We start from the raw sequence: 27,363 nt of genomic DNA on the forward strand, positions 1-27,363 counted from the left end.
TAGTGTAGGTATGTTATTTAACGGGTTCATCTTCTTGAAGCAATTTGAAATGTTCCAGCTACATCACAATGTTTCGATAAAAAAATAGTAGCATAAAATAGAACAATTCAATACGAGCACATTGGAAGGCTAAGCTAGTATAGCCTGAGTATTTGGCTACATTCATTGTCTGGGCAATTTTTTATGGTTGTGTGACACAGTGTTGGCAATTTTCTCACACTCACAAGCTCTCCCAGTTTCATCGAACACACATAATAATAATAATATTCATACACATACAGAAAACGCTTACATTGACAAATCACATTTAACTAAAAACAATACTCAAGATAAAAAAATAGTTGTATCTTAACATCTAAATAAAATCCTAACCCATCCCACACCAAACATCCCCCTTTTTAATAAAATAGTTACATTTTAATTGAAAAACTGTTGTCTTATGAGGTTACCTTAGGTCACGCCCTTTGACCTTGCCGCTATATTGTCACATGACAAAGACCTTGTCTGTCTGATTGGTTCCCAACCTGAGGTGTGGTCAAACTGCAGAATGTTCACAAACATCACTTATCTTTGCTACTATAGAGTAAGTTATTGGTCATTTGTGGTGTGGTCAAACTGCAGAATGTTCACAAACATCACTTATCTTTGCTACTATAGAGTAAGTTATTGGTAATTTGTGGTGTGGTCAAACTGCAGAATGTTCACAAACATCACTTATCTTTGCTACTATAGAGTAAGTTATTGGTAATTTGTGGTGTGGTCAAACTGCAGAATGTTCACAAACATCACTTATCTTTGCTACTATAGAGTAAGTTATTGGTAATTTGTGGTGTGGTCAAACTGCAGAATGTTCACAAACATCACTTATCTTTGCTACTATAGAGTAAGTTATTGGTAATTTGTGGTGTGGTCAAACTGCAGAATGTTCAGAAACATCACTTATCTTTGCTACTATAGAGTAAGTTATTGGTAATTTGTGGTGTGGTCAAACTGCAGAATGTTCACAAACATCACTTATCTTTGCTACTATAGAGTAAGTTATTGGTAATTTGTGGTGTGGTCAAACTGCAGAATGTTCACAAACATCACTTATCTTCGCTACTATAGAGTAAGTTATTGGTCATTTGTGGTGTGGTCAAACTGCAGAATGTTCACAAACATCACTTATCTTTGCTACTATAGAGTAAGTTATTGGTAATTTGTGGTGTGGTCAAACGGCAGAATGTTCACAAACATCCCTTATCTTTGCTACTATAGAGTAAGTCATTGGTAATTTGTGGTGTGGTCAAACTGCAGAATGTTCACAAACATCACTTATCTTTGCTACTATAGAGTAAGTTATTGGTAATTTGTGGTGTGGTCAAACTGCAGAATGTTCACAAACATCACTTATCTTTGCTACTATAGAGTAAGTTATTGGTAATTTGTGGTGTGGTCAAACTGCAGAATGTTCACAAACATCACTTATCTTTGCTACTATAGAGTAAGTTATTGGTAATTTGTGGTGTGGTCAAACTGCAGAATGTTCACAAACATCACTTATATTTGCTACTATAGAGTAAGTTATTGGTAATTTCGAGGTGAACTGCTTCGTAATATTACAATGTTTTGTTTTCAGAAAAATTCATATTTTGTCAAATGGAATATTCAATCAAAAACTTTGGAAGCGTCATTACAATATTGGTTCAAAATTAGGCTGAGAGGGAAACCATTAACCAGGAAACCATTAAATATGAACATCCAGTGACTTCAACATACCCCAGGTTTAGCCCTTGAGCTGCAGACAACATTCAGCCATGTCTGAAGAGACTGGAAACATGGATGACTAATGGAACAACTAGCTTATCTATGAGTGTATTGCTTTGCTATAGTGGAGTTCTTATTGCTTTTGAAGTGAGGTTCTGTTAAGGACAAAATCTTACCTTGAGAGAAATGTGCGTCTAACTTAAACTTCCACATAGATCCTAAACTGACATCAACGCATGATTTACACATGTTTGAGTTACACACACTTGTCTAAAATCATACATCAAGGATGCAGTGTAAATGGAAGAAATATTCACGTTAGTTCTGCACTATTATCTCAAGTTAGGATTGGGCCCTTGGCTTAGTGACGTGGATGGTTCCACGTTTGCGTAGTAGTTGTGGTCTGGATCCCCGGGGCCCGAGCTAGTCGATAGGGCCCTGGAAGATGAGGCGTGTCCAGCCCTGTGGGGTGCTGCTGAGAGGAGCAGAGCAAAAGGGACATGTGGGTCGGAAAGCATGTGTCCCATGAGGCAGTGGGGTATCCGCCCAGTACTTGGCTGTCCTCTCCGAACACACGTGGCCGCAGGGTACAAACGCATATGTGGGAGCTCCAGCATCCACGTACACGGCGGGCTCACACCCCAGCCACAGGGGCACGTAGGGCCCTACGCTCCTGCATAGAGGGCACTCCCGGCGGACCGTTGTGATCCCTTCCTCCCCCTCTCCTCCTCCCTCCTCCCGGCGCTCGGGACGCTGGCCCCAGTCATGGTGGCCGTGCACGTGTCCACAGGTGAGGTAGACCCAGGGCTGGCGCTCCTCCAGACTGGGGGGTAATGAAAACAACTTGGTTTTAGCTTTTATCAAACTCAAAGCATAATTATGATTATTTTTTGGTAGTAGTTATATTATATTGTAAAATAGCTATAAATAGATTACATGGGATAAAAACAGATTTAGAATCGGGTCATGTTGTGTCGTGCTCAAGGTTGAATTTGCCCCTGATCACTGTAACAGTAGATAGGGGCAACTTATGAACAGGTATAGCTCCTAGTGTACCACTGTTAGTAGCTACCCATCTGTGTCTGCTTACTGAGGCCTACTGGCCAGGAAGTGTTGAGCTCCTAGTGTACCACTGTTAGTAGCTACCCATCTGTGTCTGCTTATTGAGGCCTACTGGCCAGGAAGTGTGGAGCTCCTAGTGTACCACTGTTAGTAGCTACCCATCTGTGTCTGCCTACTGGCCAGGAAGTGTAGAGCTCCTAGTGTACCACTGTTAGTAGCTACCCATCTGTGTCTGCTTACTGAGGCCTACTGGCCAGGAAGTGTAGAGCTCCTAGTGTACCACTGTTAGTAGCTACCCATCTGTGTCTGCTTACTGGCCAGGAAGTGTAGAGCTCCTAGTGTACCACTGTTAGTAGCTACCCATCTGTGTCTGCTTACTGAGGCCTACTGGCCAGGAAGTGTAGAGCTCCTAGTGTACCACTGTTAGTAGCTACCCATCTGTGTCTGCTTACTGAGGCCTACTGGCCAGGAAGTGTAGAGCTCCTAGTGTACCACTGTTAGTAGCTACCCATCTGTGTCTGCCTACTGGCCAGGAAGTGTGGAGCTCCTAGTGTACCACTGTTAGTAGCGACCCATCTGTGTCTGCCTACTGGCCAGGAAGTGTTGAGCTCCTAGTGTACCACTGTTAGTAGCTACCCATTATTTTCTGCTTACTGAGGCTACTGGCCAGGAAGTGTAGAGCTCCTAGTGTACCACTGTTAGTAGCTACCCATCTGTGTCTGCTTACTGAGGCCTACTGGCCAGGAAGTGTTGAGCTCCTAGTGTACCACTGTTAGTAGCTACCCATCTGTGTCTGCTTACTGGCCAGGAAGTGTGGAGCTCCTAGTGCACCACTGTTAGTAGCTACCCATCTGTGTCTGCTTGAGGTACTGGCCAGGAAGTGTAGAGCTCCTAGTGTACCACTGTTAGTAGCTACCCATCTGTGTCTGCTTACTGGCCAGGAAGTGTAGAGCTCCTAGTGCACCACTGTTAGTAGCTACCCATCTGTGTCTGCTTACTGAGGCCTACTGGCCAGGAAGTGTAGAGCTCCTAGTGTACCACTGTTAGTAGCTACCCATCTGTGTCTGCTTACTGAGGCCTACTGGCCAGGAAGTGTTGAGCTCCTAGTGTACCACTGTTAGTAGCTACCCATCTGTGTCTGCTTACTGAGGCCTACTGATTTGGCTCATTAATCTATATTGTCCAAATAATGATGATCGAAGCTTCTTAAAAATGCATTAATCAAGCCTACATGCAATACAAGAGTCTGTTATTACGGTGTGAGACTATAATACGGTTTTAAATACCTTTTTGGGCTGTAAGAGAAATCACACTACAAACGATTACCCTCATGTACTTAAGGAAATCACAAAATACCATGGATATATTGGAACTAGTGGATATATGGAGGCTTAAATATGCTGACCTACAGTACCAGTCAAAAGTTGACACATTTACTCTTTCAAGGGTTTTTCTTTATTTTTACTATTTTCTACATTGTACAATAATAGTGAAGACATCAAAACTACGAAATAACATGTAGTAACCAAAAGTGTTAAACAATTGAAAATATATTTTATATTTGAGATTCTTCAAAGTAGCCACCCTTTGCCTTGATTACAGCTTTGCACACTCTTGGCATTCTCTCAACCTGCTTCATGAGGAATGCTTTTCCAACTGTCTTGAAGGAGTTCCCACATATGCTGAGCACTTGTTGGCTGCTTTTCCTTCATTCTGCGATCCAACTCATCGCAGACCATCTCAATTGGGTGTAGGTCAGATGATTGTGGAGGCCAGGTCATCTGATGCACCACTCAATTACTCTCCTTCTTGGTCAAATAGGCTTTACACAGCCTGGAGGTGTGTTTTGGGTCATTGTCCTGTTGAAAAACAAATGACAGTCCCACTATGATGGGATGACGTATCGCTGCAGAATGCTGCAGTAGCCATGCTGGTTAAGTGAATTCTAAATAAATCCCTGACAGTGTCACCAGCAAAGCACCCCCACACCATCACACCTCCTCCTCCATGCTTCACGGTGGGAACCACACATGCAGAGATCATCCGTTCATCTACTCTGCGTCTCACAAAGACACGGCGGTTGGAACCAAAAATGTCACATTTGGACTCATCAGACCAAAGGACAGATTTCCACCGGTCTAATGTCCATTGCTCGTGTTTCTTGGCCCAAGCAAGTCTCTTCTTCTTATTGGTGTCCTTTAGTAGTGGCTTCTTTGCAGCAATTGGACCATGAAGGCCTGATTCACACAGTCTCCTCTGAACAGTTGATGTTGAGATGTGTCTGTTACTTGAACTCTGTGAAGCTTTTATTTGACTGACCTTCATGTTTTAAAGTAATGATGGACTGTTGTTTCTCTTTGCTTGTTTGAGCTGTTCTTGCCATATCATGGACTTGGTATTCAACCAAATAGGGCTATCTTCTGTATACCACATTGTCACAGCACAACTGATTGGCTCAAACGCATTAAGAAGGAAAGAAATTCCACAAATGAACTTTTAACTAGGCACACCTGTTAATTGAAATGCATTCCAGGTGACTACCTCATGAAGCTGTCTGAGAGAATGCCAAGAGTGTGCAAAGCTGTCATCTAGGCAAAGGGTGGCTACTTTGAATAATCTAAAATATATTTTGATTTGTTTAACACTTTCTTGGTTACTACATGATTCCATATGTGTTATTTAAAAGTGTTGATGTCTTCACTATTATTCTACAATGTAGAAAATAGTAAAAAGAAAGAAAAACCCTTGAACGAGTAGGTGTGTCTAAACTTTTTACTTGTACTCTATATGCAAAAGAAAGTATATGGGGAAATTGGAAATGATGCAGGCAATTACATTGATAGAAGCCACAATCTATCTGCAATATTAAAGATGATCTACCCACTAAATTGAAATAAATAAACACTCCCTATACTTTCAATGTATTTTCCCACAAATCGTGGGTAAACCCCAGCGCCAAAAAAAAGGTGTGTGAACTCCATTTACCCTCCACTACATCACTGTGCATATTACTAACCTATGGCTGCGTGGCAAGCTGGGGAAGGCCAGGGTACTGAGGCCTACAGGACACTGTGGCCGGGCAGCGTTGAGCTCCTGTCGCAGTGCCTCCAGGTGGCGGAGGGTGGGAGCGCGGAGCAGGCCCTCTCCAGTACGCCACAGCAGAGTGGCTCCACACAGGTCCACCAGAGAACCATCACGAAGGGCACTGCTTTCTCCCTCCGCCTGAGGGCCAGCAGACACACACAGGGAGGACATCTGACTACTACTAATACACACTAGAACATATAAGAATCAGAGAAAATGACACGTTCACAGATACCGGCGTCTATTCCCTACATAGGCCCTGGTCAAAAGTAGTAGCAGCACTATAGGGCTAGTAGGCTAGTAGACCACTATATGTGTCTCGTTTCAGGAAACTAAGCGTATGTCGCGCTTCACTACTTCACAGGAGCACCATTTGAACATTAACTTTTTTTATTTGATCAAAATGGGTTTTTTCGGCAGAAATGCCTTCTGGAACATATGAACTTTCATGTTCTTTAATAACAAACTTGTATGCCATCTGTAAATACTAATAAAATTGTTAAATTACGAGCCTAGTTGGTTTAGCCACAGAAAAGAACAGCAACCTTCCCGCTAGCCATGATTGGCTGAGATAATGAGTGGGCTGGACATGCTAAGAGATGAGTTCGGATTGGTCTGCCATGTAACACGCTTCTGTCTATAACATGAGCTGGTCAGTATGTGTAGGTAATCCTTTCTAACACGGCTTTTTGGAAAGCTATCATGTAGTAGAACTGCATAAGTGTTGCTCTCCACTTTCTGGAGGACCGAGTTATGAAATCAGTGAAATTAGAGTATGATAGCTAAGGAGATGGAGAAAATTCTGCCATTTGAAAAGAGAACACCCGTCTCTGGATTACATCTTCAAACTAAGGGCAACCATGGCATCTGTGACAGAAGGAGAAGCGTCCATCCATGTATACGGGTAAGATATTTTGTGTTAAATGCTCGACAACAAAGCTGTCTTAGTGTCCAACAAGCTTTCTCTACCCTTAACCTTGTTCTGACCATCTACTCCAATTTCAGAGCACTCTCATCTGAGTGTGCCAGAGTGCAGAATAACTGATGAATTTACGAACGCTCAACACCCATTGAATATGGCTGGTGTCAGTAAACGTTGGCAAAAAAGCATAAGTAAATTGTTGCCAGCAGCACAGTTGCAGTCACCAACACTCTGGATAACATAAAAACAGCCTAACCAGCTCTGCTAGGGTGAGTAAAATGGTCAGAGATGGATGGGGCTAAAGCTTAAGAGTGTGTTAACGATGCTAAATGGGTGTAGACAAAGAAGAGCTCGCCAGTAGGTACCAAAACACTCAAGGGCAATTTTCTCAAAAGTGAGGTTACAAGTTTATCAACTTTCAAAGCATAATTACTTTCCCATTTTTTCTCAACTGTAGTCTATGATATACCATTTTGTAGCTCTAAATCTCTACTTTTATCCAATGTAAAAAACAGAATTTCAAATTTTGCTACATAAGACCAAATCGAGCCGGTGGGTCACATATATGGAATAGGGTGCCATTTGGGGCAGAGTTCTGGTTGTGCCTCTTGTAGCTTAAGTACTGACCAGTTTTCCTCGGCTGGGTCCGGAGCGTGTCTCTCGGAGGGCATAGACGTCCCCACATACAGAGATCTCCCTCCATAGACCCTGTCTGCTGTCTTCAGGGAAGCCCTCAGGGTGCATCACCAGCACCCCGTTGGTGGTCAAACCATCCATGTGGCCGTCCGGGTTCTTCCACTTAGTGGCTTTCTCCTGAAGGAGGAGGAGATGAAGAAGAAAAGGAAGAAAACCGAGAGAGAACAGAAGATTGGTTATTTGAGTCTATTGTGTTCAGTAGGTACTGCTGGCACCTGTCCAATAGGAACACACCCGTTTGTGCCTATTGAATGTGGCCATAACGAAGTGTGATTCTTCTCCAACTCATTTTCAAATGACATCATTTACATCTCTCCATTTGGTCTCTCTACCGAGCCTGTGCTACACACTAACCCCTAGGAAGATGTTTTTGGAGGAGTCAAAGCCAGCGGCGTAGATGCGTGCGGTGTAGGGTGGGTTGCGTTCACACACCACCCTGCAGGCGAAGCGGGAGATGGTGCTGGGGGCCACCGAGGGGTCCTCGCCCTCCTTCCCCTCTCCTGAAGTATCCGTCACAACAAAGTCTATTGGACTTTCTGTAGAGCGCCCAATCTGCAGGGAAACGGTGAGACGGAGAGAAACATTACATGGGATCTTTGTGTTCAGAACAGGGTTCAATTGGAAAGCAATTTTAAGGCCCTTTGCTCCACTAGTAGCTAAAAGTAATATTTTATGTCAAGTCATGACTTTGGTTTTATTGATGATTTGAGCTTTTCATTAGCTTGTCAATTAGGCCAGGACTTGAAGGATCCTGTTGTGCTTATGACTTACCAATACTTTATCTTTCACACAAAAATAGCAATAACATCCAGCACCATTTATTTTCAAGCTTTGTGTAGTTACTCATATTAAATTAACCACCTGTGATAAAACACTTAAGATACAAGTACATGTACAGTGAGGGAAAAAAGTATTTGATCCCCTGCTGATTTTGTACGTTTGCCCACTGACAAAGAAATGATCAGTCTATAATTTTAATGGTAGGTTTATTTGAACAGTGAGAGACAGAATAACAACCAAAAATCCAGAAAAACGCATGTCAAAAATGTTCTAAATTGATTTGCATTTTAATGAGGGAAATAAGTACTTGACCCCTCTGCAAAACATTACTTAGTACTTGGTGGCAAAACCCTTGTTGGCAATCACAGAGGTCAGACGTTTCTTGTAGTTGGCCACCAGTTTTGCACACATCTCAGGAGGGATTTTGTCCCACTCCTCTTTGCAGATCTTCTCCAAGTCATTAAGGTTTCGAGGCTGACGTTTGGCAACTCGAACTTTCAGCTCCCTCCACAGATTTTCTATGGGATTAAGGTCTGGAGACTGCCTAGGCCACTCCAGGACCTTAATGTGCTTCTTCTTGAGCCACTCCTTTGTTGCCTTGGCCGTGTGTTTTGGGTCATTGTCATGCTGGAATACCCATCCACGACCCATTTTCAATGCCCTGGCTGAGGGAAGGAGGTTCTCACCCAAGATTTGTACATGGCCCCGTCCATCGTCTCTTTGATGCGGTGAAGTTGTCCTGTCCCCTTAGCATAATGTTTCCACCTCCATGTTTGACGGTGGGGATGGTGTTCTTGGGGTCATAGGCAGCATTCCTCCTCCTCCAAACACGGAGAGTTGAGTTGATGCCAAAGAGGTCCATTTTGGTCTCATCTGACCACAACACTTTCACCCAGTTGTCCTCTGAATCATTCAGATGTTCATTGGCAAACTTCAGACGGGCATGTATATGTGCTTTCTTGAGCAGGGGGACCTTGCGGGCGCTGCAGGATTTCAGTCCTTCACGGCGTAGTGTGTTACCAATTGTTTTCTTGGTGAATTGGTTCCAGCTGCCTTGAGATCATTGACAAGATCCTCCCGTGTAGTTCTGGGCTGATTCCTCACTGTTCTCATCATTGCAACTCCACGAGGTGAGATCTTGCATGGAGCCCCAGGCCGAGGGAGATTGACAGTTCATTTGTGTTTCTTCCATTTGCGAATAATCGCACCAACTGTTGTCACTTTCTCACCAAGCTGCTTGGCGATGGTCTTGTAGCCCATTCCAGCCTTCTGTAAGTCTACAATCTTGTCCCTGACATCCTTGGAGAGCTCTTTGGTCTTGGCCATGGTGGAGAGTTTGGAATCTGATTGATTGATTGCTTCTGTAGACAGGTGTCTTTTATACAGGTAACAAGCTGAGATTAGGAGCACGCCCTTTAAGAGTGTGCTCCTAATCTCAGCTCGTTACCTGTATAAAAGACACCTGGGAGCCAGAAATCTTTCTGATTGAGAGGGGGTCAAATACTTATTTCCCTCATTAAAATGCAAATCAATTTATAACATTTTTGACATGCATTTTACTGGATTTTTTGTTGTTATTCTGTCTCTCACTGTTCAAATAAACCTACCATTAAAATTATAGACTGATCATTTCTTTGTCAGTGGGCAAACGTACAAAATCAGCAGGGGATCAAATACAGTGAGGGAAAAAGTATTTATAGTTCTACACCCCTCTCCATGCTTTGAATGTATCTGGGTCCCTGTTCTCAGCTGGCCAACACCAGACATCTTTTCAGAACTGAATCTTCATCACGTTCCCCTGCGGTTATAATGTGTGATGTGGTTCTTTCAGTACAGTAAGGGGTTTGGTGTGGGATTGGCTGATTCATTAATTCTGTATTTCAGTGTCTCACGAACACCCGTGCCAAGCCCATTGGTGGTTCAGAGCATACCCAGCATGCGAGTCAAAATTAAGCATCCAATACTCAAACTCTTGAGGACATGGTATACACATAGCAGAAGCAATAAATAATAACCAAGTCCTTTGACTATTCAAAAAGGGAAAGTGGTAGCAACACCTCTTTCTGTTCTTCCTGGTTCTCTAGATAAGCTGGCATCATTCTGGTATTTAGCCTAAATAAAACCCTTGTTGTGGTGTTTACCTGGAACATGTCAGTGTCGTTGTCGTGGCAGTACTCCACCACCACTGTCTGGTTGCGGGACAGAGTGAAGGAGATGCTGTGCTGCCCTCTGCTGTGGACTGCCTGCAATCACACACGGACACAGACACACAGCAACAATAATTTTACCCTGTCCACTCTTACTGTAGGTTACCATGAGGACAGCATTTCCCACCAAATGAAGACTATGGTAACACCTTGCTGTCGTGTGGTGTGTTGAGGATGTGAACAGTGCTGGGTTTGACTCCGTTGGCCTTTGTCCTCCGGTACAGAGCGAAGCGGCTCTTCCTCCTCCCCCTGTCTCCACTGGGCAGAGAACCATTGTACCTACAGAGAACACAAAAACAAACACACAGAGAGGCTAATACCCCATGTATCCCATTCACCTCATGTGATCATTGAAGACAGTTGATATCGCAAATCAATACTGATCATTAAGCCCTTTGTTTTGGCAGTTGGATGCCTGTAGGCATACAACTGCCACATAATTAAACATCCCTTTTATTATGCTAGCCTATCACACCCACCACTCATTCCTCACAGACAACTAATGTATTATACAACTGCCTGCTCACCCATTGGTAAGTACCACATGAGCCCAATTCACTGACACGCCGCTTAGAATAGTGCGCTTACTGTGTGAACCCTCTTTACACTGAAATACCAATTAAACTATATTCAGTGTGTGTGTGTCTGTGTAAGCAAGCAAGAGACGGAAAGAGAAAGAGCGGATGAGTAAGCGTTAGTTTAAGTGGAACGGTGCTGTCATCTCTGCTGATTGTTCAAACCTAAACTCTTTTGTGTCTCGTCTCTAGCTTCCTGGGCAACAGAGTGGAGCTGCGCTGTCATACTAGGAGTTCACAGACAGGGCTGCATGCTGGTTTTAGCTTTCAGCTAATTAGCGGTATTGTACCTATTAAAGACTATTCGGATGATGCCCAGTGGGTACAAAGCCCTTTGTGAGGGGACATCAACTCTGCTTCCAAATCAGCTCTCCCGCTCTCTCTCCCTTCGTCCCTAAGCTGTAGCTGCTCTTCCTGGACGATTAGAATAATTTAAGTTCTAAACCAGACCTGACTAGAAAAGCCAAGATCGTTCCCTTTCCCAGTGTTAGACCAGACAAGCCAATATCGTTCCCTTCAACAGTGTTAGCCCAGACCAGACAAACCAATATCTTTCCATTTCCCAGTGTTAGAATAGGGTGGAATAGACACAGGCCCTGTCATGAGATCTGAGGAGAGGAAAGCTGAAGGGAACACACTGCTACCTGTACAATTACCCTGTGTCACATTAGGACAGAGCTGAGGGAGAAGAGAGAGGAGGAAGAGGGCAGGGAGAGAGGGCAGAAAGAGGAGAAATAGACCAGAAAGAGCCAGAGCAGGAAGAGAGGGCAGAGAAATACAGGGAGAGAGAGCAGAGAGAAAGGGGGTGGGCATGAGGGAGAGAAGGGGGGGCAGGAGGAGAGCAGGGCAAAGGTCATGAAGAGAGTGATACAGAAAGACTGCGGTCCAAACACTTAAAAAGACACACCCTCGTCCACTTACCCTCGCCTTATGCCTTTGGGGGAATCCCCGTCGCCATCTTGGACGGCGGTCCAAATGATTAGCCAAGTTTTCAACGTAAGCCCCTCAGTCCTCGTTTTTAGTCGGCTTTGCGAGTGCACAATAATGTTCACTCCAGGGCCTGAAACTCCCCATAATTCAATTTGCGACGATTGTAAATCCGCCAGGAAAAGTCAGTGAAAACTTAAAAACAACATGAATGGAGAAGTCAACATACTAGTTTAAGTAAAAACTAATGTAAATAAGTTAGAAATGGTGCTACTAAATGCACATGACGGCACAAACACGTCTCGGAAAATGTTTTTGTTTGGTTATTGTTTGGAAATTGTAGAAATAAAACATTTTCCTTCTTCAGAAGTTCCAGCTAGGCAGGCTAACGTTAGTTAGCTAATTAATTTGCTAGCTATCATACAGTTGGCGTATATTAATAATTACATATTTAATATAAGTAGACATGCACTCATAATTGACTGTAGTGCATATAAAGCACCCACAAGCTACCGGTGGCTGAAAACACAATCATCGCGGGATGAACCAGTGACGGATTTCCGGCTAAGGGTGGTCAATTTAAAAATCATTCCTTCCTCCCTCGCCCCTTGCCCTGCAAGTATAAACTCGTCAGATGTAATGATACGTCATCAGAAGTGTCCACTTAATTTGGGGGCTGAAGGGATAGGGTGTCTTTTAAGTGTTTGGACGGCAGCCAAAAAGATGAGAGAGGGTCGAGATGCGATGTGACACATTTCACCTGGCCAGTTCTGGTCCGACAGCTTCACGCATATGCACCTTGGCAGCACAGCGTATGCAATATGAAATATTCACTCCCTCTGCTGAGAGAAAGGCAAGCGACAGCAGCAAAGTCTTGTATGGTAATACTTTGAGAAGTTAAATGAGAAGAAAATGCTAACTTTACGAGATGAGATTGAGGTACAGTAATGGTAGAACAGTTGCAATGCTTCACCATCCAGAAGGGACGCCAGTGAGACCCAAACCGTTAAGTGTGAGAGAGAAAGAGAAGACACAGGCTAGCACACAGAGCCCACTCAGCCCAGTGTAACTAAGGTAATGAAGGAGAGATAGCAGACAGACAGGGACTCACTGCAGAACAGACATCACATCACCTCACATGCCCTGCACTGAGATAGACAGGCAGAGACTGCAGAGCATGTTATCCTTAAGGTGGACCTGGCAAATCATGCCATCGCAGCAGGATATAATCAAATCAATCTTTATTTATACAGCACATTTCAAATATGGAATGCAACGCAATGTGCTTTACACGAAAAAAACAAAAAAACTGAAAAGAAAAGCTGAAATATTTATTCCAGAACAAACATAATATAAAAAAACAAACTATGATAAAGTGAACAACTAAAAAGCACACTAAGGAAAAGCAGTTTCAGCCCCCCTCTGCTTCTCAGGCAGGTAATTCCAGAGCCTGGGGGCATAATAACTAAAGGCTGCCTCTCCATGCCTCTTGGTCCTAGGCTATGGGATAGTTAAAAGGCCAGTGCCAGAGGACCTGGAGGGACCTATTGGGTACATAACCTAATAGCATGTCTGACATTTATTGGGGTGCACATTCATGGATTGATTTAAAAAACCAATAGAATAATCTTTAAATGAATTCTAAAACTCATTGGCAGCCAGTGCAGAGACCTTAAAACCAGACCGTGACTGGGACGGGGACAAGGGGTTCGAGGCCGAGTCAAGACAGACCAGAAAAATGCGAGTCCAATTCAAGACCATGATTGTAATTTTGTCAAATCAGCACCATAAGAGTTGAAAATGTCAAGTATTTCAGAACAACATATAGATTCTTTAGACATTCAAAATAGTGCAAAAGGGCATGCTGAAGGAAAATAGAGCCGGTCTACAAATTATTACTAACCCAAACACAGTGGTAAACAATGGACCTTCTACGCCTTCAGAGAAGGTCTAAGGATTTAAAGAAATAATGATTATAATAATATAATAACGGTAATAATTATGTTATTTTCAAAGATGTTCTGATTTAATCTCGGGGGTTAACACTAAAGAGAAAGAGAAAAAAAGGAACAGAAAAAAAAAGGTCCAATCAGTACTTTTCTTTGCTGGTCTCTGTGGAGATAAATCTAAATTCAGCAAAAAAAGAAACATCCTCTCACTGTCAACAGTGATTATTTTCAACAAACTTAACATGTGTAAATATTTGTATGAACATAAGATTCAACAACAGACATAAACTGGACAAGTTCCACAGAGACGTGACTAACAGAAATGGAATAATGTGTCCCTGAACAAAGGGGGGGTCATCAAAATCAAAAGTAACAGTCAGTGTGGCCACCAGCTGCATTAAGTACTGCAGTGCATGTCCTCCTCAAGGACTGCACCAGATTTGCCAGTTCCTGCTTTGAGATGTTACCCCACTCTTCCACCAAGGCACCTGCAAGTTCCCGGATATTTCTGGGGGAATTGACCCTAGCCCTCTCCCTCCGATCCAACAAGTCCCAGATGTGCTCAATGGGATTGAGATCAGGGCTCTTTGCTGGCCATGGCAGAACACTGACATTCCTGTCTTGCAGGAAATCACGCACAGAACGAGCAGTATGGCTGGTGGCATTGTCATGCTGGAGGGTCATGTCAGGATGAGCCTGCAGGAAGGGTAACACATGAGGGAGGAGAATGTCTTCCCTGTAATGCACAGCATTGAGATTGCCTGCAATGACAACAAGCTCAGTCCGATGATGCTGTGACCGCCCCAGACCATGACGGACCCTCCACCTCCAAATCGATCCCGCTCCAGAGTACAGGCTGGAGAGCCTGTACTCTGTAATGCTCATTCCTTCGACAATAAACGCAAATCTAAACCACGACTCATCAGTGAAGAGCACTTTTTGCCAGTACTGTCTGGTCCAGCGATGGTGGGTTTGTGCCCATAGGCGACGTTGTTGCTGTTGATGTCTGTTGAGAACCTGCCTTACAACAGGCCTACAAGCCCTCAGTCCAGCCTCTCTCAGACTATTGTGCGTTCCTGGTGTAACTCGGACAGTTGTTGTTGCCATCCTGTACCTGTCCCGCAGGTGTGATGTTTGGATGTACCCATCCTGTGTAGGTGTTGTTACACGTGGTCTGCCACTGCAAGGACGATCAGCTGTCCGTCCTGTCTCCCTGTGGCGCTGTCTTTGGCATCTCATAGTACGGACATTGCAATTTATTGTCCTGGACACATCTGCAGTCCTCATGCCTCCTTGCAGCATGCCTAAGGCACATTCACGCAGATGAGCAGGGACCCTGGGCATCTTTCTTTTTGTGTTTTTCAGAGTCAGTAGAAAGGTCTCTTTAGTGTCCTGAGTTTTCATAACTGTGACCTTAACTGCCTACCGTCGGTAAGCTGGTAGTGTATTAACGGCCGTTCCACAGGTGCATGTTCATTAACTGTTCATGGTTCATTGAACAATCATGGGAAACAGTGTTTAAACCCTTTACAATGAAGATCTGTGAAGTTATTTGGATTTTTATGAATTATCTTTGAAAGACAGGGTCCTGAAAAAGGGCCGTTTCTTTTTTTGCTGAGTTTAGATATCTAAGTCAGCCATTGGCTAGGCCATCATAAGCTAGATAAAGCCATCTGCCATTCAACTGTATTAGGGCAAAATGTTGGCGTGACATTAGAATCAACCAATTACATTTTGACTGAATGGGTGGAACCGTTAACAAAAACCTATGGAAACTTCTGAATTCTTGAAGGCCAACAGGTCACGACGGCAAAAGCGAGCAGTAGTTTTCCAACGGTCTAGCTATCTAGCTAGCTTTTGTTGTCGGCTAGTTTGCAGCGGCTGCAGCAGGTGTTATCAAAGATTAAGTTGCTGCTAATTTTTTAGCTTCTTAATTTTCAAGAATAATGTTCAACAAGAAGTTACGTTTCAAATGATCATGACCTGGTGAGTGAAACTGTGTTTTTTTTATTGCAGTGCGCTTAGTCATCTGACAGCATTTTAGCAACATGACATCTTATTAAAATCTGTTCATATACACCTCCAGGAAGAATATGGCACTTCTTAAAAACAAGCGACCACTTAGATATGGTCATTTTCACAATTTCATAAATTCTTAGAATGTTTGTTAAAATTCTTTAACAATATATAGTGGGAAAGTGTCCATGCGTTTGGACAATTAATAGACACTGCAGTAAATAAATCAGAATAAAATCATCTGTCTTGTCCAGGACCGGAGTCTACATAGACTGGTGCGCTGTTGCCAATCAGAGCAACAGTAGGCCTTTATACAAACAAGCCATTTGCCGCATGGCCCTGCCATCATTCACTTTGAACTGGTCTTTACAGGAAGTTGCAACACAACTTTAGATCATTAGAACGCATTCGCCAAAAGCCACCTGGATGAATTTCTGCAAATATGTAAACACCACGGGAGTCCTCTTACATTTTGAAACTTCTTCTGCAGCTTGCCTGCCAATGCATGCTTGTCCCAATCAAGCACCCAAGCTAACTGGCTAAAGTTGGCTAGCTTGCTAGCTAGCTAGCTACTTCCAGACACAAATGAGAGAACACCTTACTTTACTCGCCGTAGCAGAGCTGGTTAGCCTGTTAACATGTTTTCTAGAGCATTCCTGACTCACTATTACTTTTTTTTTGTCTACGTTTACACCGGCCACATTCAGCGGGTGTTGCACATTCGTAAATTCATCAGTTGTTCTGCGCACTGGCACGCTCAGATGAGAGTGCTCTGAATCGGAGTAGATAACATATCTTTTGCACTTCCAAATTCACTCTGGCTAACTGCATAACAATCATTTAAGTTCTCGCTAGCTAACCAAATGACACCTGCATCTCTAGCTGTATATAGCTACCGAAAAACGATATGAGGGGAAAAAGTAAGTCACTAACCCACTCCTCCAATGGCATGACATCCTCCTAACAGCTAGCTAACGTTAGGCTCTATGTTTTTATCTTGCTACATAAATAGATACCCTAGCCTATTAGCAACGGTATGACTGACTTATGATCATTGCCCTTGCTAGTTTGATTATATTGACATTCCCAGCCTTAGTTACATTTGTCGGTTTTTGTCCAGAATATTGAGTAAGTGCAACCCGAATGGAGGCAGCAAACAATGTACCAGCCCAGCTGTGATTTACAACCTCATAGCAATATTTTTGGGACTACCAAGAAATGTATTGGTGAATTATATTAATCATGCATTGAACTGCATCCATCTATTCTGCCAACAATGCTTAGTGTACGTCATGGAACGTTGAGTCAAATAGAACCTATTTTTAAAACCTCTTATAAAGTTGGTTTTGTAGCATAAACTGGGAATTGTATATTTTTGACTGATATGATTGTCTGTTTGTTCCATATCTGCAAAGTAGTTAAAACGCTGTCACTTCCACTTTAAACGTTAGGTCACCGGTTACTTTTTTTTGCAATGGGAAGTAATAGTTGTACATTTCGATTGGGAAATGCTCAATGGTTGTTTTTGTATTCTTATGATTGGCACCTAGTGGCTTATTATGTCCGAGTTTATGGACCGCTTATCCTTTAACATCATGCTGTATGTTACTGCTGTCTTTCCATTGGCCCTATGCAGTGGTGTAGGGAAAGGGGGATACCTAGTCAGCTGTACAACTGAATGTATTCAACTGCAATGTGTCTTTCGCATTTAACCCAACCCCTCTGAATCAGAGGTGCGAGGGGCTGCCTTAATCGACAGCCACGTCGTCGGCACCCGGAGAACAGTGGGTTAACTGCCTTGCTCAGGGGCACAACGCCAGGCTGGAGAAGTGGGTATACTCAGATTTTGCCAAAAAGTTCCCAAATGGCCCGCCCAGCGAAGGAAAGGCACCCTGTGTGAAAATCCTATATTTTCCAATGTTTTAATATGAGTTTTTCCAGATTATTTTTTTTAATGCAAAAATTCGATGGTCTAAGTCAACAACAATGCTTAAATCACATTGTTGCTCCCTCCAGTAACCACAACACAACCGTTCCTTGATTATAACTGGTGGCTTTATTCTGTAGTTTAGTCAGAATTATCACCTTCCGTGAGAACTATAAAGTAAATGAAAATACAGTTAAGCACACTCTTACAACCTTCTTATCTTACGAGTGACTTATTAGCTTGGTATAACTCTGAAGTGCTTACATACATAAACAGTTTAGCCGGAGCTATAACAGTATCAGATTAAACACATGAATAAAGTAAAAATACCTCATTGGCTGCTTATTACAGAAGGGAGGAAATCAAACTTCACACTTATTATTCCTGGCATGAATTCACACTTCATCCTTAATTATTATAGCGTTACCATCCTAACACACACTTCAACCTTTACGAACTACACCCGATGACATGAAAACTTAGCTAACACAGCGCGGGATTGCCTTCCCTCCAAAGGTGTGTTGCTACAATAATGATCCCCGCTATAACAGTTATTAGCTACGTAGTTCCTGTCACGGTCGTCGTAATGGATGGACCAAGGCGCAGCGGGTATGTGAATGCTCATTTTTATTAAACACGAAACAAGAATACGATGAACGGACGACAAACAGTCTTGTAGGCTCACACAGCAATACAAAGAACAATCTCCCACAATCCCCAAAACAAACAAACTCCTAATTATAGGACCTTCAATCAGAGGCAACGATAACCAGCTGCCTCCAATTGAAGGCCCCAATCCCAAATACTAAACATAGAAATAAACACCCTAGAAACAGACATAGAACTGTACAACATAGAACTAAACCAAAAACCCCGGAAACATAAATAAAACGCCCCTCTACATACACACACACTCAAAACCATATAAAACAAATACCCCCTGCCACGTCCTGACCAAACTATAATAACAAATAACCCCTTTATTGGTCAGGACATGACAGTTCCGCTTGTCTTATCATTTCCCCCGCATAGCGAACACGTAAACAATTCAAACAAAAACAACGACATAGACTTACAGGTTAATTGTCAGTTACACACATCAATGTGATTTGGTGGGCCTGTTAGGGGCTGGCTCCCCAGTGGACGGGCCACTGTCCACCCAGGCCCATCCATGTCTACGCCCCTGATGCAAACAGTGCATGATGACAATTGCACATCACAAATAACCAACACTTTGGACTAAACTTTTGAAATACCTGGTTTGCATACTCATTGTTGCCTTAGTTAACATTTACTGGTAGATATCTTAAATTGTAAACGTCTTTGCGACCCCACCAGCTACTGATGTCATTCTTCTGTGAGCCATCCATGCCAAAACCAGTTGAGCGCTGCACTTTCCTGCTGCATGCAGATGATATTCTGCTGAAACTAGGCTGTGTGCGGCACGCATGTGAATATATTTCACGTGCTTTGCGATTGTGTAGACTACGTTGGGCATGACTTCTCTACTGTACTACATACTTGATAAGTCGTATACCTCCACTACACTACTTTGTTACGCATCAGTAGGGGTTACGAAGTGAGTATACACAATGCCCATTGAAAAAAAAGTGGGTATATGGCTCCACTACACCACTGGCCCTTTGTGTTTTACAAAAAGTGCACTCTCCTATATGAGTGCGCTGGTATTACGGTTGCTGTCCTTTCAGAATCACCAACCTGTCACACACTGAAGGCCTATTAGGTTCGCCACTGAGCAAACATGTCTATAATAGATATTAAGGCTGTTAAGAGACTGTATTAATGTTTCAAGAAAGGAGTGTATATATTTGGCCTGGCGAAGCAGTTTTATGCGCTAACGGAATGGAAGCTGATAGAGTTTTTTTTACTCTGCTGGTCTCGGGAAGAAATTAGTACAAATGTATTCAAATCATATCTAATTTTATTAGCCACATGCGCCGAGGTGTAGACCATACAGTGAAATGCTTACTTACGAGTCCCTAACCAACAATGCAGTTAAAAAAAATATGAATAAGAAATAAAAGCAACAAGTAATTAAAGAGCAGCAGTAAAACAATAGCTAGACTATATACAGGTGGGTACCGGTACAGAGTCAATGTGCGGGGGCACCGGTTAGTTGAGGTAATATGTACATGTAGGTAGAGTTATTAAAGTGACTATGCATAGATGATAACAACAGAGAGTAGCAGCGTAAAAGAGGGGGGAGGGGGCAATGCAAATAGTCTGGGTGGCCATTTGATTAGATGTTCAGGAGTCTTATGGCTTGGGGGTAGAAGCAGTTTAGAAGCCTCTTGGACCTAGACTTGGCGCTCCGGTACCGCTTGCCGTGTGGTAGCAGAGAGAACAGTCTATGACTAGGGTGGCTTGAGTCCTTGATCATTTTTAGGGCCTTTCTCTGACACCGCCTGGTATAGAGGTCCTGGATGGCAGGAAGCTTGGCCCCAGTGATGCTCTGGGCCGTACGCATTACCCTCTGTAGTGCCTTGTGGTCGGAGGCCGAGCAGTTGCCATACCAGGCATTGATGCAACCAGTCAAGATGCTCTCGATGGTGCAGCTGTAGAACCTTTACAGGATCTGAGGACCCATGCCAAATCTTTTCAGTCTCCTGAGAGGGAATAGGTTTTGTCATGCCCTCTTCACGACTGTCTTGGTGTGCTTGGACCATGTTAGTTTGTTGGTGATGTGGACACCAAGGAAGTTGAACCTGCTCCACTACAGCCCCGTCGATGAAAATGGGGGCGTGCTCTGTCCTCTTTTTCCTGTATTCCACAATCATCTCCTTTGTCTTGATCACGTTGAGGGTGAGGTTGTTGTCCTGGCACCACACGGCCAGGTCTTTGACCTCCTCCCTATAGGCTGTCTCGTTTTTGTCAAGGATCAGGCCTACCACTGTTGTGTCATCGGTAAACTTAATGATGGTGTTGGAGTCGTGCCTGGCCATGCAGTCATGAGTGAACAGGGAGTACAGGAGGTGACTGATCACGCACCCCTGAGGGGCCCCTGTGTTGAGAATTAGCGTGGCAGTTGTGTTGTTACCTACCCTTACCCCCTGGGGGCGGCCCGTCAGGAAGTTCAGGATCCAGTTGCAGAGGGAGGTGTTTAGTCCCAGGGTTCTTAGCTTATTGACGAGCTTTGAGGGCACTATGGTGTTGAACGCTGAGCTGTAGCCAATGAATAGCATCGTCACATAGATGTTCCTTTTGTCCAGGTGGGAAAGGGCCGTGTGGAGTGCAATAGAGATTGCATCATCTGTGGATCTGTTAGGGCGGTATGCAAATTGGAGTGGGTCTAGGGTTTCTGGGATAATGGTGTTGATATGAGCCATTACCAGCCTTTCAAAGCACTTCGTGGCTACTGACATGAGTGCTATGGGTCGGTCGTCATTTAGACAGGTTACCTTAGTGTTCTTGGACACAGAGACTATGGTGGTCTGCTTAAAACATGTTGGTATAACAGATTCAGACAGGGAGAGGTTGAAAATGTCAGTGAAGACACTTGCCAGTAGGTCAGCGCCTGCTCGCAGTACACGCCTTGGTAATCCATCTGGCCCTGCGGCCTCGTGAATGTTGACCTGTTTAAAGGTCTAACTCACATCGGCTGCGGAGAGCGTGATCACACAGTCGTCCGGAACAGCTGGTGCTCTCATGCTTGTTTCAGTGGTATTTGACTCGAAGCGAGCATAGAAGTAGTTTAGCTCGTCTGGTAGGCTCGTGTCACTGAGCAGCTCTCGGCTGTGCTTCCCTTTGTAGTCTGTAATGGTTTGCAAGCCCTGCCACATCTGACGAGCGTCGGAGCCGGTGTAGTACGATTCAATCTTAGTCCTGTATTGACGCTTTTCCTGTTTGATGGTTCGTCGGAGGGCATAGCAGAATTTCTTATACGCTTCCGGGTTAGAGCCCCTGGCAGCTCTAGCCTTTAGCTCAGTGCGGATGTTGCCTGTAATCCATGGCTTTTGGTTGGGGTATGTACGTACGGTCACTGTGGGGACAACTTCGTCGATACACTTATTGATGAAGCCAATGACTGATGTGGTGTACTCCTCAATGCCATCGAAGGAATCCCGGAACATATTCCAGTCTGTGCTAGCAAAACAGTCCTGTAGCTTAGCATCTGCTTCATCTGACCACTTTTTTTATTGATCGAGTCACTGGTGCTTCCTGCTTTAATTTTTTCTTGTAAGCAGGAATCAGGAGGATGGAATTATGGTCAGATTTGCCAAATGGAGGGCGAGGGAGAGCTTTGTATGCGTCTCTGTGTGTGAAGTAAAGGTGGTCCAGAGTTTTTTCCTTCTGGTTGCACATTTAACATGCTGCTAAAAATTTCATAAGACGGATTTATGTTTCCCTGCATTAAAGTCCCCGGCTAGTAGGAGTTAAAAAGAGGATTCTGACAGTCCGTGGTGAGTAATCGCTGTTCTGATGTCCAGAAGTTATTTTCGGTCATAAGAGACGTTAGCAGCAACATTATGTACAAAATAAGTAAAAAAATAAGTTGCAAAGAAACAAACAAAAAAACACAATTGGTTAGGAATACGTAAAACGTCAGCCTTGTTCTCTGGAGCCATCTTGTCGACACTGAGACAAAACAGAGACACTCAATATGTGGTCTTGAGACCGGACTCGAGACCGTACTACTAAACAGCTTGAAACCAGTGTAATGTGTGATCTCCGTCTGGTCTTGGTCAGTACCCGTGCTGTTGCATTCTGTATGTTTTGCAGTTTACCAATGGCTTTCTTGAATACACCAGACAGGAGAGCATTACAGTAGTCAAGCTTGGTTGTAATAAAAGCATGGATGAGTCTCTCTGTTATCAGCTTGAGAGAGAAACGGACGCACCTAGGCTAGTGAAAATGTACACATGATGTCTGATAGCAACGAGGAGAGGGTTCTCTCAAGATTAAACTGCAGCTAGTTATCCAATATAGAGAATAGAGAAGAACATTCAGCATTTCATAGAACATCATTGGGTCTGGGGTGTGTGATGAATATTGTAAGAGTGTTGGGTCAGTAACCAAACGGTCGCTGGATCAAATCCCAGAGCCAGCAAGGTGGAAAAATCTGCCGTTCTGCCATTGAACAAGGTAGTTAAACCCCAACAACAACTGCTCCTTGGACGGCGATGACGTGGATGTCGATTAAGACAGCCCCTCCCACCTCTCTGATTCAGAGAGGTTGGGTTAAATGCATAAGACACATTTCGGTTTGAATGCATTCAGTTTTGCAACTGACTAGGTATCCCCTTTCCCTCTCACTAAATCATTACAGTGTAATTACAGGCCTATTCTCACTACAAAAGAGAGGAATATTCCGATAGCATTTCTGCAGAAGACTGAGTACCTTGTGTCAGCCATGGCTGTTTTCTCTCTGTCACTGTCTGTCTTTTAGCTACATCCAGTTAATCATTATTCAAGTGCCCATGATGGTCAGCAGCATATGTATGGATAGCATTGTCACGGGGGCTAGGTGGAGATTTGACCATACCACTAACACCTATCTATAATTACTAGACAATCTACAATTACTAGAGCTAGTAGTCAGTCAGTTTATTTTATTTTCAAATGAGTGGAACTACCATCTCCTTACATATTTTTTGCACTTTTTTGAGACAGTACTGAAACGAGAGGGGAAGACAGTCCAGTGTGAGAAGGGAGGATGCAAGGATTGAACCCCGGTCTCTGGAGGGGAAAAGCATAATGTGGTTACAGCTGGGAGCGTTAGTTAACACAAGACTGTATCAACCCCTAGCCCCTACCCTTATGTTGTGTTATCTGTGTAGGTCTGAGAGCATTGGAGAGGTACATGCAATATGCCAGAAGTTCCACCCTGGCCTATCAGAAGACAAGTGGTAGGCTAGATATATTAACCTAACGTAGCAGGCGTAAAAAGACGCCTGAATGGAGTCCCCACACTCATTTTTACCATGTCAGCTTGGGGATTCAATCTTGCAACCTTACGGTTAACTAGTCCAACGCTCTAACCACCTGCTTTACATTGCACTCCATGAGGAGCCTGCCTGTTACGCAAATGCAGTAAGAAGCCAAGGTAAGTTGCTAGCTAGCATTAAACTTATCTTATAAAAACTATCAATCAATCATAATCACTAGTTAACTACACATGGTTGATGATATTACTAGTTTATCTAGCCTGTCCTGCGTTGCATATAATCAATGCAGTGCGCATTCGTGAAAAAGGACTGTCGTTGCTCCAACATGTACCTAACCATAAACATCAATGTCTTTCTTAAAATCAATACACAAGTATATATTTTTAAACCTGCATATTTAGTTAATATTGCCTGCTAACATGAATTTCTTTTAACTAGGGAAAATGTGTCACTTCTCTTGCAACAGAGTCAGGGTATATGCAGCAGTTTGGGCCGCCTGGCTCGTTGCGAACTGTGTGAAGACTATTTCTTCCTAAAAAGCACAATCGTTGCACGACTGTACCTAACCATAAACATCAACGCCTTTCTTAAAATCAATACACAGAAGTATATATTTTAAACCTGCATATTTAGCTAAAAGAAATCCAGGTTAGCAGGCAACATTAACCAGGTGAAATTGTGTCACTTCTCTTGCGTTCATTGCACGCAGAGTCAGGGTATATGCAACAGTTTGGGCCGCCTGGCTTGTTGCGAACTAATTTGCCCAAATTTTACGTAATTATGACATAACATTGAAGGTTGTGCAATGTAACAGGAATATTTAGACTTAGGGATGCCACCTGTTAGATAAAATACAGAACGGTTCCGTATTTCACTGAAAGAATAAACGTTCTGATTTCGAGATGATAGTTTCCAGATTCGACCATATTAATGACCTAAGGCTCGTATTTCTGTGTGTTTATTATATTATAATTAAGTCTATGATTTGATATTTGATAGAGCAGTCTGACTGAGCGGTGGTAGGCACCAGCAAGCTCGTAAGCATTCATTCAAACAGTACTTTCTTGTCTTTTGCCAGCAGCTCTTCGCAATGCGTCAAGCATTGCGCTGTTTATGACTTCAAGCCTATCAACTCCCGAGATTAGGCTGGTGTAACGGATGTGAGATGGCTAGCTAGGTAGCGGGGTGCGCGCTAATAGCGTTTCAAACGTCACTCGCTCTGAGACTTGGGAGTAGTTGTTCCCCTTGCTCTGCATGGGTAACGCTGCTTCGATGGTGGCTGTTGTCGATGTGTTCCTGGTTCGAGCCCAGGTAGGAGCGAGGTGAGGGACGGAAGCTATACTGTTACACTGGCAATACTAAAGTGCCTATAAGAACATCCAATAGTCAAAGGTATATGAAATACAAATCGTATAGAGAGAAATAGTCCTATAATTCCTATAATAACTACAACCTAAAACTTCTTACCTGGGAATATTGAAGACTCATGTTAAAAGGAACCAACCAGCTTTCATATGTTCTCATGTTCTGAGCAAGGAACTTAAACGTTAGCTTTCTTACATGGCACATATTGCACTTTTACTTTCTTCTCCAACACTTTGTTTTTGCATTATTTAAACCAAATTGAACATATTTCATTATTTATTTGAGGCTAAATTGATTTTACTGATGAATTATATTAAGTTAAAATAAGTGTTCATTCAGTATTGTTGTAATTGTCATTATTACAAATACATATATTTTTTTAATCGGCCGATTAATCGGTAGCGGCTTTTTTGGTCCTCCAATAATTGGTATCGGCGTTGAAAAAGCATAATCGGTCGACCTCTAGTTCATACCTATCCAATCCTTTCAGATCTGTGCCAGGGTCAGGGCTAGGGGTTGATTTTAGATTGGGCAATGGTCTAGTCCAGGAGGGCTGCAGAGGGGAAGAGAGGGGCATTATGGGGTCACCACATCACAGGCGTGTATACAGGAAGCAGGACGGAAGTGTGGGTATAAGAGAGCGCATAAGAGAGTAGTTAACCCACTGATCCTCTGGACTATAGACTGAGCAGAGGTGGAAACGCTGAATGTCTGTCTCTCTCTTATGCACATCCTGTCTGGTATGTGTTGGGATAATATGTTTTCAGCCTACATGCAGGAGGCATTTGTGAATGCTCCAATAGGCCAATGTGTGTCTGTTGATTTAATTCCCCTATGTGAAACACGAAAGTGAGCTATATATATACACACATCAATGGTGGTGGCATATGTTAGGCTGAGTTTTATCGGTTGGTTTGGTTTCATCCAGTGTCCCACATTCTGCGATCTTCACAGATCCAGAATAGTATGACAGAGATTTTCAGCCTGAGCAATCGAGTGCTGATTTTACACCCACTCAGACATCCATTGAAAAAAAAGGCTACATTCTCCTTACTCATTTCAGTATGGGCTTATGATGATGAAATGTAACGTTAGTAGACTGCTTATTATAACTTATTATAACAATTATCTTCAGGCGCTGTTACAAAGTAACCACGTCCCCAGGCTATTGTGGTCAGCGCCTTTGGGCGAAAGTGTCGATTAGTTACAAAGTAACAATATGTTGTTGATGTAACCACCAGTGTATCAAATCTGTCCTAAAGTGTTACAAAGTTACTGTAACGTGTCCTTAGCGCTCGTTCTCCTGAAACGTCACAATAATTCTCCCACAATGTGTGGGGTAAATATGTTACAAAATAACAATAAGTTAACATTTTATGTACAGCACAGTAAATGATAACGTTTTTCTGTGTAGAACAAAACCAACCGAACTCAACTGCCTCACACGTCATCCTTTCCATTTTTTCGTAGTAGGCTAACATAGTAGACTTGTAGCCTAATTGCCCTACTACGACTATTATCTCAGTTTCGATCCAGTGATATGAACTACAATTTATCGGTATAGCCTACCGTTACTCACCCCAATATGACCAACTCTCCGTATTTTACCGGGTCTTTAACGGGCACATCATCTTCGTCCTGGTTTGGTGAATTCATCAGACTGGCGCAAGCTTGCTCTTGTAAACCTTCGAGAGCGATAGTAGTGGAAAAAAGAAATAGGTTACACCTTTCAAACTATGAGGAAGTTACTTGAATGTTAGTTTATCCGAGTTTGGATAGAGGCAATTGTTCTTGTTCTTCGTTTTATTGTTTTAATTCCGTGAGCTACCATCTTTTGGAAAGATTGTTGCAAAGCTATCGATTAAAGGCCCGAGCGACACGAATCTGTTCTGTAGCAGAGAGTACAAAAACATCTCGCGGCAGGGAGTCGACTGACCCATTTCTTTACGGGGAAGGACAATAAACATCTCTATATTCAAAAATATATATAATACAGTCCCTATACGACCATAATAGTATTTATTTTTCATATGTATTATTATAAATAAGAAATACTGTGTGGGAATAAAACTGAAATACAATTTTGTGTTTTATGAGAATTATTCAGTGACCACAATCTCCCTTTGAAACCATTCAGAGTGATGAGGTCTTGATGAGACGCTTGCTACTGACTGTTATGTAAAATAAAAAGGCGGTTTCAA

General features: G+C 43.1%; 1 protein-coding gene across 1 annotated transcript; it reads right to left on the reverse strand.

Moving 5' to 3' along the window:
* LOC106608084 (E3 ubiquitin-protein ligase pellino homolog 2) lies at positions 1-27,076 on the reverse strand. The gene is made up of 7 exons (XM_014205786.2): positions 26,742-27,076; positions 10,647-10,776; positions 10,432-10,533; positions 7,865-8,062; positions 7,442-7,627; positions 5,825-6,030; positions 1-2,569 (listed from the first exon to the last, which is right to left on the reverse strand). Exons 1-7 carry the CDS (start codon positions 26,816-26,818, stop codon positions 2,170-2,172), a joined length of 1,299 nt encoding a protein of 432 aa, XP_014061261.1. The 5' UTR covers positions 26,819-27,076; the 3' UTR covers positions 1-2,169.
* Between the last annotated feature and the right edge of the window lie 287 nt (positions 27,077-27,363).

The sequence above is a fragment of the Salmo salar genome, chromosome ssa06 (genome assembly GCF_905237065.1).
Source record: "Salmo salar chromosome ssa06, Ssal_v3.1, whole genome shotgun sequence".
Classification (NCBI taxonomy): Eukaryota; Metazoa; Chordata; class Actinopteri; order Salmoniformes; family Salmonidae; genus Salmo; species Salmo salar.